The sequence below is a fragment of the Lissotriton vulgaris genome, chromosome 10 (assembly GCF_964263255.1).
Source record: "Lissotriton vulgaris chromosome 10, aLisVul1.2, whole genome shotgun sequence".
Taxonomy (NCBI): Eukaryota; Metazoa; Chordata; class Amphibia; order Caudata; family Salamandridae; genus Lissotriton; species Lissotriton vulgaris.
The window spans coordinates 668,523,583-668,540,710 of NC_141698.1; the positions used below are offsets into that span (position 1 = coordinate 668,523,583).

At 45.7% G+C, this 17,128-nt stretch overlaps 1 protein-coding gene across 4 annotated transcripts in view; it reads right to left on the reverse strand.

The window, feature by feature from the left end:
• Positions 1–16,920, reverse strand: part of ESYT2 (extended synaptotagmin 2) — a 556,590-nt gene extending 539,670 nt beyond the window's left edge. For all 4 annotated transcript variants that reach the window (XM_086941503.1, XM_086941502.1, XM_086941501.1 and 1 more), the window contains exon 1: positions 16,062–16,920. In XM_086941503.1, coding sequence (XP_086797629.1) covers positions 16,062–16,424 — 363 coding nt within the window. In that variant the 5' untranslated portion in view covers positions 16,425–16,920. The remainder of the gene's footprint in view (positions 1–16,061) is intronic.
• Positions 16,921–17,128: the final 208 nt, after the last annotated feature.

The window sequence follows — 17,128 nt, forward strand, 5'->3', positions numbered from 1 at the left end:
GCCGGGGTTAGGAGCTAGTTCTCCCTCCAAACGGTAGAGCCTGGAGGGGGGGGGGAGGGGGGAGGGGAGCTGCCTGGTTAGTACCGTTGTGAAACTTGCTCTTCAAAGTGTGCTCCCCGGCACCAGGTCATGCTAGTCCAGCAATTAAGAGCAGCACCTTAGCACTCACCAGCGCCGTTCCAATGACCAAGTCAGGGATAGATCCAGGGACTGTACCAGTAACCACTGGCTCCACAAACAACGGTAACAACTTCCGCATAGCAGGTGACTTGGATGACCCTGAGAGCTCTTTGGGCAGAGCCTCTCCCTTGCACGGCTGGTGCGTGCAATTATAACTGACTGTAACCGTCTGCCAACCGCCACTGCCTGGCATCCAATTTTTGAACCACCCTCACCACTTAACACAGTGTTACGTGCAGCCAGCTGGGTGATCCATCCATGCAGGGTGGGAAGCCTTGGGAAACCTTCCTGCGTGAAGCGTGCTCGTGCCTCTCGTCTCAGTCCAGTTGGTGTAGGGCAGGGCATTTTTCCTCACAAAACACAGTCAAAACCATATAAATCAGTGTTCCAAGCCAAGCAACGTTTCCAGCAAAGATCCAGCATTATAACCAAAAGAAAAGCCTTGCCTCTGAAAAAAGCCAACACTCTCCTAGATGACTCCTTCACACTGTCACCGTCATCCGAGCCCCAGGAGTCTGAGCTTTGTGGGTCCTCCCTTAAACCGTTGAGAAACCCAGGGGCGAAGGCGATTAAACAAGGGGGTACACCCATGACCTCACTTAGGGCCACAACACCTGACCCGAATGTGTCTCTGGGACTAATCACAGAACATTTTACAAGATCCCTTTCCAAGGAACTCAACTACTGTATCGGGCTGATCAGCTAATACTTTCACAAGGTCCCTCTCCAAAGAACCCAGCCACCGTCCCTACTGGGTGTATGGGCGTCCGACAAGCTTTCAACGACCCTACACATTGAAGGCCAAGCGGCACCACCTGCTGTTGGGCCAAAAACTTGCACGTCACACTTCTCCCCAGGGCTACACTGGGAGGACCAATGTAGCGAGGAGATACCTCTACTTTGTCCTCCACTAGGCCATAAGGAGATACCGATTCAGGGATTTGCCAGAGGCATCAGCAACGGAGAGAGATAACCACCTCTCCAGGCCGTTGAGCACAGATGCTTGGGAAATGGAAGATTTGCATAGCAATTAGTGCTCAGGGCAGTAACGGTGACTGCGCAAGTGCGACTGCCTCTCCACCTCAGACAACACTAACAGAATATGAGTTGGGAAAAACGCATCAGAGGTTAATTCCACTCAATCGCCCAAAAAGAAGTCCAGGAGCGAAAGCATATCTGATCGGGAACTGGGCAACTTATCAGACCTCTTCCTGGCTACAATGAAAAATCCAAATTGAAGCATCGGTAGCACAATCACCAGTATTTGGAATGGAGCTCCAATGTAGGCCCATCAGCCCCATACAGACAGTGGCACAAGCACCTCTCTTATTGGGCCTCCCAGCCCCTCTTTGGCCTCTCTGGTCTCCATTAGTATCAAACAAGACACAATTGGCAATGTGCTTTCATTGCAATTTCAAACGATGCAATTTCAGATCGATTTAGTCCAATCCATCGCCTTGAGCTTAGTGGACCTGGGGCTTAGATTAACAACTGTTTCTGAGTAATAAACGGAAGAGACAAGTGCCAAAAAATTCCATTCTTACACAGATTTAATCAACAGGCTACCCCTGACTACAGGCCCTCTCAGTTTCACCAGGAGCAGTCAAACCACTCTCTGACCCTAAGCCTCTTTCCCCACAAATCAGACCGGGGGCCCAGAGTATGGCCTAAACAATACTGCAGCAGGTTCAATAGACCAGTGGGCCAACCTCATACTCGTCGACAGTACTGACCACGACAATCAGCTACAAATAGCACCAAGACCAACTGTCCAATGGCTGCAGGAAGAATGGCTCCATAAGCAAGTCTTCAACCGACCATATGAGCCGCCTTCCAGGTGAACTCAGTCCCCTACCTTTCCAACCTTTAAGTGCTCTGGAGCCCCTATCTCGCAGGTCGGTGGAAGCTATTCATGCAAGCACCACGGAACAATTCAAACTGGCATTCATCCCACACTACACTCCCAAGGGCTCTCAGGATATACTGAATAGAGGTAACCTTTTACGCCTATTCCAACACATTCAAACATTGAAGAAGCTGACCTCCGCTGACCTAACATCTGTAAAGTGTGCTTGAATCTCAGAAAAAGGAACTTCGGGTGCCACTATAACCGCATGGTTGAGTGAGGGCCTCAGAGACATCTTTTTGGTCGAAGCAGGGATCATTGAGGAATGGGGCATTGAGCAATTAAAACTACACCAGCCAAATTACCCACTGCAGCAGGAACACCCAAGGCCACACAGGAGCATGTTGAGGGGTGCATAGGGTGCAACCCGCGACTGGCTCCCAAGTGCATCAAAAGCTGCAAATACCTTAGAAGTATCATGCATTCAAAATAAAAGCACTGTAAGATGTATGACAAGAGGCAACGATTATGATGTGTGGAACCAGCTGGGCAATCTCCATGGTGGCAGGCTAGAAAATTATTTCTAGCAACGATCTTCCAGGCTGCTTCCAATCCCAAGAAACCCATGACGGACACAAATTTTACAATTATATCTTGGAACGGAGCAGGTCTTAGATCAACTTTAACAGGCAAGTCTGCGCTGGCCTACTTGGACAGAATCGTTATACTCTGCCTGCAGGAGACATAGGTGCTTACATTCGAGGCTCAAGACCCCCACTGCCAGTTTCCCCCCACCTTTAAATGAATCTCGACCATGAACTAAATCTTTCTGTCAGAATCCCTTGCGAGTCTTATTAACTTTGAGATTCCTAATAGCCCTGAAAGGGATCTTAATCCCTTAACTAACTCTTAAATTATACTCGCCCATGGCGGCCAAATGTCGGGCAGTGGGCTCTTCCATGCGTGTTGAAGCAACAAATCTAGTCAGGATGATCAAATGGAGGCCGACCAGAAACTCAACTGTGGTCAAGTGGCTAGGAAAATTGACCATGGTGCCCAACACCACCACCTCCACCCCCGCTGGAGACACATTTCATAAGTGGGACAGACTGACAAATGAGTTAAGGGATTCCCTGGTAGCAACCAGAGGCTTCCAACAACATCAAAGTGCCAACGGGAAGTAGCAGTTCCAAAAGCAGCACAATATAGCTATTGTCACAGGACTAAGATCTTTAACAAGGTCCCTGCGCACCCACAAGCTCAATCCCACTACTAAAACGGCAACAGATATTAACCTGCATAAAAAACAACAATAACAAAATCTTTGTGGGAGGCAAAGAAAGCCTTAGCGCAAAACGAATGACTAAAATGCTTCAAGAAACAAGCTTAGCCCGTTTTTGGAACTGAAATAACCAAAATCCTCAAACATCACCAGTGAAAATGGAGTCGCAGAAGGATCCTGGGAGAGACATGTAAAAGCGGCATACACCGGCCAGTCAGCTGCACCAGAATATGCGGATAAATGGGGGATTGTAGATCAGTCCAGGAGAAACATGCGGGATCTGTCCTCATCGGCACAGGTCTGCCAACTCATACGGGCACTAAAAACGACAGCGTGCCAGGTCCCAACGGCCTCCCGGGCTAAATATTTAAATATGCCTCGAAGGACTGGGCTAACTCTTCTCTTTAACCAAGCTTTCCTCACCGCTCAAGTTCCTGACACATGGAGGGGGTTCTAGCTTGTGCCCAATACCCAAGAAAGGGGACCCGACAAATCCATCTGTCATTTGATAGCCCTTGTAGATCTAGAGGCCAAAGCTTATGCCCGATCACTACTTAAACAGCTAGAAACCTGAGTCATGGACAGTGATGCTTTGCCTTTCTTTCAGGCAGAGCTTCGAGTGCTGCGTCAACAACAGATAACACTATTGCACCAGCAGTTCTGAGTCATCAAGCAGTTCAAAGAATTCAACCACCACGCTTCTGCTGTTTCATCGACTAAAGTGCTGCTTTTGACAAGGTAGACTGCCCCACGCTGTAGAGAAAACTAAACATGTGGCGCATTGACATTCCCTTAAAACTATTAGGGGCTATTATCTCTTTGTCCTCCGACATGTGGGTCCAAGTGAGAACAGGGCCACACGCCATTCCCTCCAAAATCAACATCTGAGGCGGCCTGAAGCAGGAGTGCGTCCTTGCACCCCTCCTCATTAACCTATACACAGCAGATCTGGGCAAAATCCTTGGAGAGTAGCGGTCTAGTATCCCGACGACTAGGCCAGTCAAACCTACACATTTTGCAATACGCTGACGGCATTGTTGTAATGGACCACGCCAAAGTCAGCATGCAGCGTGCCCTGAGCAGCCTCCATGCATACAAAGAAGAAAAGTATCTTGCGATTAATCAAGATGAGACCAAAGTTCCGATTTTCGGCCGCTATAAGAACAAGACAATACTTGCATGGGGTGCATGATCATCAAAGTAGCAATGAAGTACAATTACCTGGGGGTTTGGTTTACAACGATCTTCAAACCTACGGACCACATAGCCTCCCTGAAAAAGAAAGCTGCAGTCATCACATACACCCTTACTTGCCTTAGCAAGGAATTACAAAGTGCCTCTGCTGCTCCTATTCTCAGGGTCATGAAGGCGCCCCTCTTCCGTGCACTGCACTATAGGCATCAGGCTTTTCCCGGGGCCTGGCTACCAGTTTAGAGCAAGCCCAATGTACAAGCTATAAGAAAATATTTCAATTATCCAGATACCTCCGCAGGACAAGACTCCGCCTCGAATTTGGCTTGTCAAGACAAACTTTAACCTGTGAGGTTGACACTTTGAAACCCTACATTTGGGTCCTGAAAGCGCTGTCCAACTCACTCAAAGCCAGCCTGAAAGATACATTAAAGAGCCCAAGGAACCCACGACACCGGCAATTACGAAAAGCAATTATCTCTTTTCAAACTGAAGCATCAGCGTTAACATCTGAGGCCGTTCACTCTAAGCCAGGAAAGGGCAATCAACAGGCACCTGCAAATAACTTTGCACCAGCTGGACACTTTCTCTTTAAAGTCCTTGGGCATATTGCTGCCCTTGAACAACTCCTATTGGGTAGGGAAGCTACAACTCCTATTGGGTAGGGAAGCTACAACTCCTATTGGGTAGGGAAGCTAAAACTCCTATTGGGTAAGGAAGCTACAACTCCGATTGGGTAGGGAAGCTACGACTCCTATTGGGTAGGGAAGCTACAACTCCTATTGGGTAGCGAAGCTACAAGCAGATCTTTCAGAGGCCATCAACAGACGGGTGTGCAGAGACATTTTGTACATGCGCTTCCTAGGTTTACCGGTAGCCGACTTTAATCCGGTGTGCGCCCATCCCGGGGAAGAGGGGGCGTGCAGACTATGCAACTTCAAGCGGGAATCATGTTTGCGCCTCCTGTGCTGTCGTCCTACCATTCCTTACCTATGATCTGTGGATTATCTTTGACTTTTGACAGTATGTTCATATGTATAAATGTATAGCTAATGTATAAGTTACCTTTTCCCTGCCTTGGTGATGAATCGAGAGCTTTTCAAAGGTGGGGTGATTGTTTATTATATTTTTTTATTGGGTTTTATATGGTGCTTATGGTTACAATATTCGTACAATCTACATTTTTTTTGCTTTTATTTTATGTCTTTTATTCTTGAAGGTAAGGTATGAAAAATGAGTTCTATCCCATTTTTTTAAATTCTATTTTATTGAAATTAAGGCCGCAGTGGCCAACATGGTCACACAAAAGAGCATCAAAGGCATACAGACGATCACACAAGGGGTACAGTGGTACAACAAATATCATGGCATTAAGACTGTGACAAATCAAAGCCATCAGATATCGGCCTCAAGCACCGAGCTTTGGGACCAATCTACATTTTTAATTGTTTGTAATGTGCTACTTTTTGTGGCTATATATGCCACATAAAAATATATATATATAACAACAAAGTCCCACTCTTGATGCCCTCAGGAGGACTCTGCTGGAGGCCTCATCACTATGCTTCTCCCAAACCGACGTAAGAACTCTATCGAGGTGCAGAAAATACGTTAAGGAATTCAGAGTTCAATTTAGACTCCGAACCGTTCTCCCCCCCCAGTCGGCACCGTTACCCAAAAGCTAATAATAGACCACTGCACGCAGAAACCTTACAATGCTAAATCAGTGCGGCAAGGGTTTCTCAGTGTATGTACTGTATGAAGCATCTTAGTCCTTATTAATGGGGGAGTGGGCAAACTGGGATAAGACTGGTAATTGTTATATTTGTCTTGTTCTTAGTCGCAGCTCTCAGGAGATAGCCCTGAGTGAAGCAATCCTATGTACCATGGAACACCCCCGTCCCTTGCCCTGACCCTATCCAAACACTTAAGTACAAGGGACCCTTTTTGGCATGGGTGCGGGGCGGTGAAGGGTTTACCTTGATTTAAATAGCCAAGCACTGCTATAACCCAAGGGCACTCAAATCTAACCTGGTACCCTTCTTTGTAATTTACGTTAACATCTTCCACCAGGAACTTTAACCACTCAGCACTCCAAGGAATTTTAACTTATGAGGGTTTAGCTAAACAAATTTTACTCCCTCTTTTGTCACAGAGTGGAATTAGAGTTTTAGAAATATTTTTTATGGGATAGTAAATTATGGATTTCTTAGCATTTTATAAATTTGGGTGGATGTCGTTACTCAATACCGTTTGTATGTAAATTGTTATGGTTTTTACTGCCCAAACGATAAAATTGACAAGGACATTGATACCAAGTGTTGCCAACAGATTCTGTAGTAAAGATTTGTAGATGTTTTCATACACAACTGGAGTAAGAAGTCTCTTCTCTTCCTGTTTCTTGTCACAAAAGTCAAAGTGGCCTTAATGAAGGCAAAAGGTTTAAAGTACATTTTCCCATTTCAAATGTTTTATTATGTTGAAAGCATCACTGCCACGTTGAGCTTTAGAGCTTCTTTGGCATGACTTTGTTATAATCATAATAGGACTTTTTTATGAGTACTTCCTGCTTTTAAAATGATGGCTGTTTCCCAAAATCAATGTGAGGCATTTTGATAAAACACCAGAGTGACACATTTGCATTTTTGCAGCTGTACATGTACCCAGTAGTGTACACAAACATACCGCAGCATGAAGAAAATTCAATTTAAGGTACCACAAACCTCAGCGGAATAGATGCGGTGCAGTTAAGATATAGGAAGATGAGGAACTGTGGTCTCCAGTAAGGAACAATATGTAGCAATTGTTTTTGAGGTGCTTTGGAGCTCCCCCCTTACTTCTATTACATTTTTTCTGGTTACCTAACAATGAAGGAAATAGTTAAAACGCAAGTACATTATTATTATTTTTTTAATATGTAAATAATTTTTAATGTTTTCACTTAAAAGGCACCCTCTCTGTTTTCCATTTTATTGGTTAAAGAGAAAGTTAAGACATGCATAAGAGACACTGTGTTGTTTTAATTCATATCTCTCTCAGTTCCTGCATCAGCAAATTGAGCAGAGGGACCACATTTCATATTGGATCAAGGAGTGGGCAACTTAAGTGTCCTGCACTTTCTGAGACACTAAAGATGTTTAGTTATTGTTAAGATATTTTATGGGGTGTTAGCTGCATAGCCTGCAATGGCCTATGATACTTCATCTTGAAGTCTGGCCTCTCAGACTCCACAGTGCCCCCCTCCCCACCTTAATGCATTCTATATGCTGCATTCATTCCATCCCACTCAAGCCCTGAAGAAACAGAGTAACATCACTTATATTCTGATGGAAATCCACTGGTCCTCCTTGCCGGCCCACGCCATCTTCAAAACCCACTGCATCAATTACAAAGCCATCATGACTTGCACACCAGCCTATCTGGTTGACAAGCTCGCCGTCTGCAGTGGCTCTCACGACACTGCAGCAAAGCCACCATCAGACTGAAGTCAAAGAATTGCCAAAAAGCAAACAACAAGGCAATGTGGTTTCTTAATCTATACATCCAGGATATGGAACAACATCCCTGTATCCATCAGAACTGTCCCAACCCTGTTTTAATTCATAAAAGAGCTAAAGATACCTTGGCATCACAGCAGGCCTATGTCATAAACTACAGCCTGTCCAGAATGCTGCTGCTCGGCTGGTGGAGAGAATCCCTGCCAGACATCACATCTCCCCTCACCTCCGTAAACTTCACTGGCTACCCATTGCCAAGAGATGTATTTTTAAGGCCATGACCCTGGCTTTTCGTGCCTCCAAGGGCAAAGGCTCGGCCCATCTGAAAAGTACTCTGAGACCGTATGTCAACACCAGGACATTACGCTCAAACTCCCTACTTCTGCTGGAAACCCCTAGATTTAAACGCACTCGCACCGGAGGGAAAACATTCGAGGTCTGCGCCACTCGGTGTTGGAATAACCTCCCGGTTGCCTTACGAGCCTGCCAAACTGAATTAGCATTTCGAAATTCCTTGAAGACCCATCTTTTCCCCATATAATGCCCCCTTGGTTCCTAGCCTCTCAGTTCCATGATTTATCAGCGCCGGGACGCCCCGTTGGGGCAGCTGCTGCGCTTTACAAAACACACAAATAAATAAATAAATAAATAAATAAAGAGTCCTCTCTCTTCAAGGAAGCCTACATCTCAATCCAGTAACAGTACACATCTGCTTATAAAAAGGAGCTACCTCTTCAGTTACTCAATGGGCAGAGCTTTACCTTTCAGCCTGTACAGCGCTACGTGGCCTTTTGGATAGATCTGCACACTACATACCCTACATAAATACATATATATATATACAGAAAGACTTAATAGGTCATCTTCAGTCAAAGTGGCTCTTGATAACAGCAAGATTAATGGCACTAAAGAGCTAATTTCAGCTCCTGCTACACAAATGCATAGTTCGACCACTGCTTTACCATCTATCTTTATGGTCAATTACGTTCTATTTAAAACTTGCCATGAATTACACCTTTACCCTTCTTGTGGGAGCAAAAACCCCTCGAAGTATCTTCAAGGCGATATATTAGGGCATATATAAGACAAATTAATAAGATTCCTATAAATATGGTTACCAATGCTGAATTCTTGCATTTGTGTACAACACTCTGCATCGGAGAGGCACCTACAGTCACGTTAAAAACGCTACTAAGGAACATCTGTATTGATAAGATTTTTGGTACGTAATCTGCACTTTATTAGTCGCATGAAACGCGTAGCGCATTCGTAAAATTCAACATGGAAGATAAAGCATTTCTGAAGATACATTTTTGTCCACATTTCTAGAAGGAAAAGCCCCAAACCCTGCTGCAACATCTCTGTTGGGTTGCAACAATTAACATTTTACGTTTTAATTGTGAAAAAATATAAGTATTTCTTTTGAGAGCTCATATCGAATATTTTATTAAAAAAGAGGGAAAGGGGCCAAGTACGATGCAAAGACTAAGCACCAAGGCAATATTACAGGTTGGTACACTAACATAAAATGAAGTGAGTTTTCAGTTTCAATGTAAGAAAGATTTGAGACTAGACTTACCAAAGGCCTAAAATTAATTTATCAAATTCTACTTACAAGATTTCTTTGAAACAAAAATACTTATTACATTTTAAATAATAAAATACACAGACATTTCAAAGTTCAGAAGTAATGAAAATATGTATAATATGGATCTGTAGTTGATACAGGTGAGCGCACAACATCAACTGCTGCTTATGCACTCGAAAAGGTATCACAAAAAAATATTCTGCATACATTTTTGCTCTGAGGTGACTTGAACATAAGACAAATGAGTAACAGATGTGGGAGATCTGTTTTCTTTTGAAGAAAATAGCCTGTCAGAACAGGGGTTGTTACTCCAACTACCTAAAACTAATTGAACAGGTGTTCCCCTCGCCCACGAGTAAGATAAAATCTACAAACTTCATGAATAACTAAAAGCTGTAGATATGATTGACACTGTAGTCAGTGATACCCCTAAGGCTCTTGTACTTCATCTGACAAGACTTTCTACTGTACATGAGGCAAGTTAACTTCAGGTGCTGTTGTATCTGTTTTTGCGCGCACCTATTCAGGAGTAATGACTTACCAGTCATACATCAACCAGTACATCATAGTAGAACTATACTGTTGGCTGTACGCATGCACACACAAACATGTGATTACATCATCCTCCCTGCATTTTCCGCGTGACCCATTCACCCAGGTAGATGCCTATTTGTATTCTTCTAGTGTTTCTGGATAGCACTAATGCAGCCATGGCGGTGCTTCAGGGAGCTCTTGGAGATGGGAGGGGGTGCAACTGCAAGGGAAAGTAGGGGCAAAGAGTCATGAGTTTGTGCTACGTTAAATCCATATGCTTTGAGGACGAGGTGGTTCTTCTGGTGTTTTGAAAACTTCTGAGGCCCCCCTCAAATCGAAGAAGTGCGGGTAAGGAATTCCACTGGGGTGCACCTTGTGAACAAAGGGATCGCCATCAAGCCATGCGTATGCTGAGTAGGTGATTCTCGAAGACCCATGTTAAGGGTCTTGCAAGAGGATATGAGAGCAACAATTTGAAAAGGCACCGTAGGGTGTTGCTAGCCAAAGCCTTGTACACAAGACAGGGTGGTTTTTATTTAATTCAAACCTCTGCTTAACAGCCTGCCAGAGAAGCAACATTGGCGGAGACCAATGATCAGGTGGGCTATGCAGTTTTGTGCTTCTTCAAGGTTGTTCATTGTTTTGAATGAAAACCTCTGAGATTCTGGTGCAATAACCAATGTAGAAGGCAACACCGAAGATAAAACCAATAAGGTGGTAAGCTGATAACAGAGAGGTGACAAAGAATCTGAAATATGTTGCCTTGTGCCAAGCAATCTGTGGAAAGAATAACAACTCTAGAGTCAAAAGATAACCCACAGACATCAGAGCGAGGTTGAAGGTGATGAGATCACCGTAGTGTCGGTGGGCCTGGTGGGGCGATCTTTGTTTTTGGTCCATAGAAACACATCCAGATGGACCTACTCATTCTTGCATTTGTAAGAAACATTGACTAACAGCATCACTTCTGTATATTTTGAGATGGGTCTGGGTATCGATGGTTGGTTAACCTCCCATGTTGAGACTGGCCTCTCTGAAAGACATATTAACGTCTCATAAGTGAGGATTTCGGGATGACCTTTATACTGATGAGAGTCTTTAAGGAATTATTTCCTGTAATGCAAGTTCACCTTATGGAGGTATTAATAATTCATTGAGATCTGGAGCTGAACCAAAACAGTTTAAATACAGGGTGGTTAGCCCCATCATAAAGCAGCCTAGTCTTACTCTATGCCTATTGTTCTAGTCCACCCGATGTTTAAGTTGGTGGAAAAGTTATTCGTGACTTACTTACAAATTTCGTTGAGAAAAAATCCATGCTAAATAATTATAAACCAGGTATTAGGCCCACGCAGGGAAACGAGATTCTGCTAATCACAGTCTTGGATCAATTAAGATTGTGACAGGATGAAGGTATTTGCAAAGGGATTAATTTATTAGATCTCTCCACAGCCTTCGATACAGTTAACCATGACCTGTTAATCAGTAGATTACGTTCTTCTGATCCTCCTCCTTTCTGAAAGACAGATCACAGTCAGTGATCCTGTCCACTTTTTTGATTGCAGAAAATCGTTGCTCTACTGTGGGGGTCGTCAGGCTTCTGTGCTGTCACTGATTCCATTAATATCCATGTGCAATCTCCGTGTACCCTTATAAGACCTTATGGCATGGAGTGCTAGTCAAACGCTGACAACACTCCACATCTGTTAAAATTTGATCAGCGGCTCACTACTTTGATTGGTGAGCTGAATGTTTCCTAGGAAATCAAAACTGCATGCCAAGGAATGTTCTAAAACTAAATGGAGGGAAGACAGAGTTGCTGATTGCAAACCATTGAACTGCTTGCTACTCCAATTAGGAGACACCCCCCCCCACCACCACTGGCCCCTCCCAAACCGGACACAAAAGTAAAGAAATTGGGGTGATTTTTTATCAATGCCTGACCTTTCTGACCCAAATCCCAAAGGTATTCCTAAATCTTTACAAATATTACCTCCTTTCCTCATGGAAGAAAGATTTGGCCACGTCGATCCAGCATATTGGTTACTGCAATTCCACCTATATGGCCCGTCCTGCACTGCCTTAGCAAAACTTCAGAGATTAAAAAACACGGCGGTCGTGACAAAATTGAAAAAGTATATCACATCTCAGCAGTAAAGAGGCTAGGATGGCCAACAGTAAAGGGGTTGATCTAGAGGTAGCTTCCCAAGCCCATAGAACAAAACGTAAAGCAGGTACCACATTTCTCACAGGCCTGATATCCCCCTAGTTTCAAGGCAGCAACCTCCAATTAAGCAACTCACTGCTGTTGAAAGTCCCTCATTTTAAGAGGCAGCCAGCGGGAGGAAGATCAATCTGGATGCTGGGCCCAAAGCCTGGAATAAACTTCCTCTCAATATTTGATACAGTCATAATATCCGATCCTATAAAATTGTGGTGAGAACCATTCTTCAAACTTAGCATTGGTTTTTTGACCTAGCCTTTAACTGCTTTTTATGTATTTGCTCTATTTTAAATTATATTCTCCACTATGTCAACTTTCTCCTATCTTACATCCTCTTTTGACTAATCCAATGTGGCTTCTAGTGCCAAGATGCTACGGTGAACGGCAGCTTAATAAATGTAATCATAATTTAGGCGACAGCCAATGTGGTGATAACTGTGGATGGTTGGGAGGGATGCCTTAAAGCCACTGAGTAAGGCTGGACGCAACGAAGACACCTGAAGGACAACACAGCTCACTTTTCAGGCTAGAAAGGACCCAGTTTCCTGCTGTTTCTGGCACTACTGGAACGCTGATCCCTAAATCGCACAAGTGGTCTCCAAGGGAAAGATGAAGATATAGTGGTCTATTGTGTGGAAAGGCTAAGAAAATAACGGAAGATTAACATGCATTCCTCGCCCTCTTGTAGTTATCAGCTCTTTCCTTTCGAGTGGATATTTAAAGTCATCTTGATGAGCCTGAAAAGGACTTGAAATCAAGAGGCCTGTGTCGGATTTCAGGTCTGCCGTACAAGTGACTACTGTGACTGTGTCAAAAATCTTTGTGATGGCAGGTACTTCGGACATTGGCCTTTTCAAAACATTTGGTATCAGACAACTTTAATTTAGTTGCAGGTTATGCTGACATGTTTTTGATTCTACGGAATTAGACCAGAGACTCACATCACCGAGCTTCTCTGGACCACTTCACCAAATGAGGTGTGATTGGCATCCTCATTGTCTCCAAGAGACAAGCGAGGCAGGAATTACCCTTACTTTGCCTCATTTATATCGATGGATGGATCAATGTACAGTCTCGTATACGCAGTCTATATGATATTGCTGACTACAACATCAAGACACTAGGCCAGCTTATTACATTTCTATCTATCACTGAACTGCAGTTCAACATTAAATATTTCCCATACACCCATCCTCCAAATACACGTGTATGAATAGAGGCTGGCTGGCTATCTGATGAAGGATTTGATGAGCGAAAAATTGATGTTAGTTGAGTAGATACGTTTGATAATTGGATGAAAGTATGTATGAGCGAATAAATAATGTTAATTGACTAGATACGTTTGATGGTGGAATGGAACAGCATTTAATACCTACAGATCTCCTAGCGGCACTGCTGAATTGGCTCGTGATTTGTTTTTAACTTTAGATCTTGCCCACTAACCACTGACCTCTTCACAACAAATATAGGAAACTAGAGCAATCATGTTTTAAGGATGCTGAGTTTATCCAAGTATAAAAGTAAACCATCAACTTAGTGGTAGGGCAACATAAGTAACTAGCCGGCATATCCATGCTGGGGGGCGTTTACACTTTATTCATGGAAGAGCTGGAGCATTCAAGGCAGGGGTCATGCTTGGTGAGAAGAGAGGACCCCCATAGGAAGATGAAGATGTGGTTTTTCGAGTAGTCCCTGTAGGCCCTGGATTTGCCTAGAATCACACCTGTTCAGCGCCAGGACACTCTCCCGGGTGACAGTGCGAGCCACAAAACTGCATACAATAACATAACTGCTGGAAGGGGAGGGCTCAACTCATGAGTCACGGATGCAACACTCGTGGGCTTGCTTCCGTTTCTGCTTTTCCCTCCTTTTCTGAGCAGCCACTGAACAGCTGGTTTCCATTTGCATGAACAAAGCATGATGTCAGCGGCCCGGGACGGCTTAAAGTTGCCAACCACAGGGGGAGACATTAGTCAGCAATGGCCCATTTGGTGAACGCAAGCGTTTTTAGTTTAGGTTTATTACAGGACTTCTCCTGAAGAAAAGCCCGGTGTGGTCGGTAACGAACTTTTTTTAAACAAAGATCATGCTGTGTAAAACACGTGCGCGCACGGTCGCGCAGAACAATAATGAACACATTATGCCATGCCGCTCGGGTGTTGGCAGCTGTGGTGACTGGCTGGCCCTAAACGTCGGCTGGAAGCGGAATTCAAGAAGCCTGGCTTAACTGTGAATCAAATACTACACAAACAGTGGTTAAACCGGGCTCCAAGACCGCTCCTCATCAGACTGGCCTTAACCAGAGAAGTGAGCAAGGCATTAGGGGGTTTAAGTTCAGAAAAAAAGTTAAAAAATGGAAGCCATGATTTGCAAGACTTGCATTCACTGCAGTGTATTTAAAACATAACTTCTAGCTATGGGGCCTTCTTAAAATTGTTCTTTCCCATGAAATCGCCCTTGGCACACACAAATTCAATTCGCAGGGCTGTTTAACGTGTTGTTTTTAGATTTGAAAAACAATGAGCAAAAACACAAGGTCTGGCATTTCTTCACCCATCTGATGGCTCCCTTCTGTTTTATTTTAGGAGTAATTTACTACCGACGTAAATGCTGAGCAGGGGTCATTAATGATTGGCATCTTAGTCCCAAACTTAATTAGCAATTATTGGTTTGCCCTGAAAGGGGAGGGGCTCGCGAGCCTTGTGTTTTTGTTTTCCCCGAGACACTGCACTGGCCAGCCTTTCACGAAGGAGGCAGAGTGTACAAACAGGACGGTGTGACTCAGCTCGACGTGGTACGTGAAGGCGTGGAAGGAATGTGGGCCGTGCAGGGAGTGGAAGTCCTGTGAAGGAATGCCGGGGAGTAGCCAGGGCCACACATGAGAGCACAGGGGAAGCCTGTGGGGGTGGGCGGAGGACGGGTCTTAGGACGTGTGAACTGGGCACTGGATGAGACGGTGGAGGGGCGAGGGCAGCGCATGGGAGGAGTTGGTAAAGGGATGGCACTGGGTAAGAGTGCAGGCGTGTGACTGCGACGTGCGGATGAGGGCGCATTAGAACAGGGCAGCAAGGAAACTTCAGGGCAAGAGGGCGGTAATCATTCGAGGTGGGGGACTCGAGGTGATGGAGGGCAGAAACCGCAGGGCGAGGACGATGGAGGGCAGAAACCGCAGGGCGAGGACGATGGAGGGCAGAAACCGCAGGGCGAGGACGATGGAGGGCAGAAACCGCAGGGCGAGGACGTCACTATAGGAAAGTCAGCAAAGTTTATTTATATATATAGGGAGACTGGGAAAATTGGTAGATCATGATGAGGGCAAGACGCACATAATGGCCCAGGTTGGAATAACAATATAACAGGGAATAACGTGGAATTTATTGCGAACGAATGTTTTTTAAATACAGGTATGTGCAGGTGGCATTGATCCCTGGGCACTTTGGGGCATTGCGCCCAGGGGTGCAGTAATGAATGAGATGGGCAGTAAACCCAATGGAAGCAACAGATCGATGGAGAACGGGTAATTAACTAACAGGCTTTGTGGTATCGGTTTAATTAATGCCCATTTCGCCTGCTTCTCAGTATCACCTCAGTTCAATAATCGAGTCAGCTGACATCACCGGGCGTGCAACAGCGGAACCAGAAATACCAGAGTCAGTACAAGTCTGCAAGAGAGCAACAGGTCGGGCGGGCTGGGCGGCGGAGGGAAGGTAGCGACTTACCCAGGGGGGCAGCTCCGCCGTGGAGATGCTGAGCTTCACCGACTTCTCCTCGTCCTCCAGGAAGGCCAGGGCCCGCGAGAGCCGGGAGCCCTTGGCCAGCTTGTTCTTCCGGCACCAGAAGAAGGCGGCCAGGGCCACCAGCAGCCAGCTGAAGCTCAGCCCCAGGTAGCCCAGCACGTACACGGGCAGGATGAGCGCGAAGGTCTTGCCGAACTGGGTGGCCAGACCCACGATGTCCACGCTGAGCAGGGACTTCTCGGGGTCGCCCTGCGGCTCAGGGGGGGTCCCCGGACCCGGGACGTCTTTGGAGGCTGTGTCCGGGGGGAGGCTCCCTTCTGTGTCTTTGCCGTTTAGTGTTGCCATAATGCCAAGTTTTGTTTTCTTAGTTTAAAAAAATAAGAAAATACTTCAAGATATAAAGTCCACAGCACACAATTCCGCAGAAACTTTACCCAAAAAAAAAATAAACAAGGCGCTGAGGTACTCCCGATCGTTTCCCCAGCTCAGATCCAACTATGAGGGCAGCGGAGACATCCTCCCTGGGATCCGGCTTCAGGCCGGGGGAGAGCGGCGTGGGTCAGACCTGCATGTCCGATTGCAGTGTCCAGCCCTGGGGCAGGGCTCCGCGGTCTCCTTCCACTGCCCTATCGGCGCATGCCGTGAATCCGTGCCCGCTGCTGCGCCGGAGGAGGAGGGGGCTCTGCGGCTGGTCAACCCTCTCAGGCTCTGCCATCCACCGGCTGCCGCAGAGGCGTCTGCCCAGCCCCGCTGCAGTCTCCGCGCTCCCTCCCCGTGGCAGCCCGGAGCTCCGCCGATCGCCTCTGGGTTCAGGGTTCAGCCTGCACGACAGGAAACTGTCAGACGGGAATATAGGTCACTGACGAGGAGATTCACGGGAGCAGCGCCCTCTGCTGGAATTACCGTCCTCTGGCAGTACTGGAGCAATGACTGGGCGGCTGCAGGGGAGACTTGACTGACTGCTACCAGAAGCATCCAAGGCCGCCCGGGAGAGGGTAGTAGTTTTGGGATGAAATACAGTACGCTATTGAATTGAAATCACTCATAAT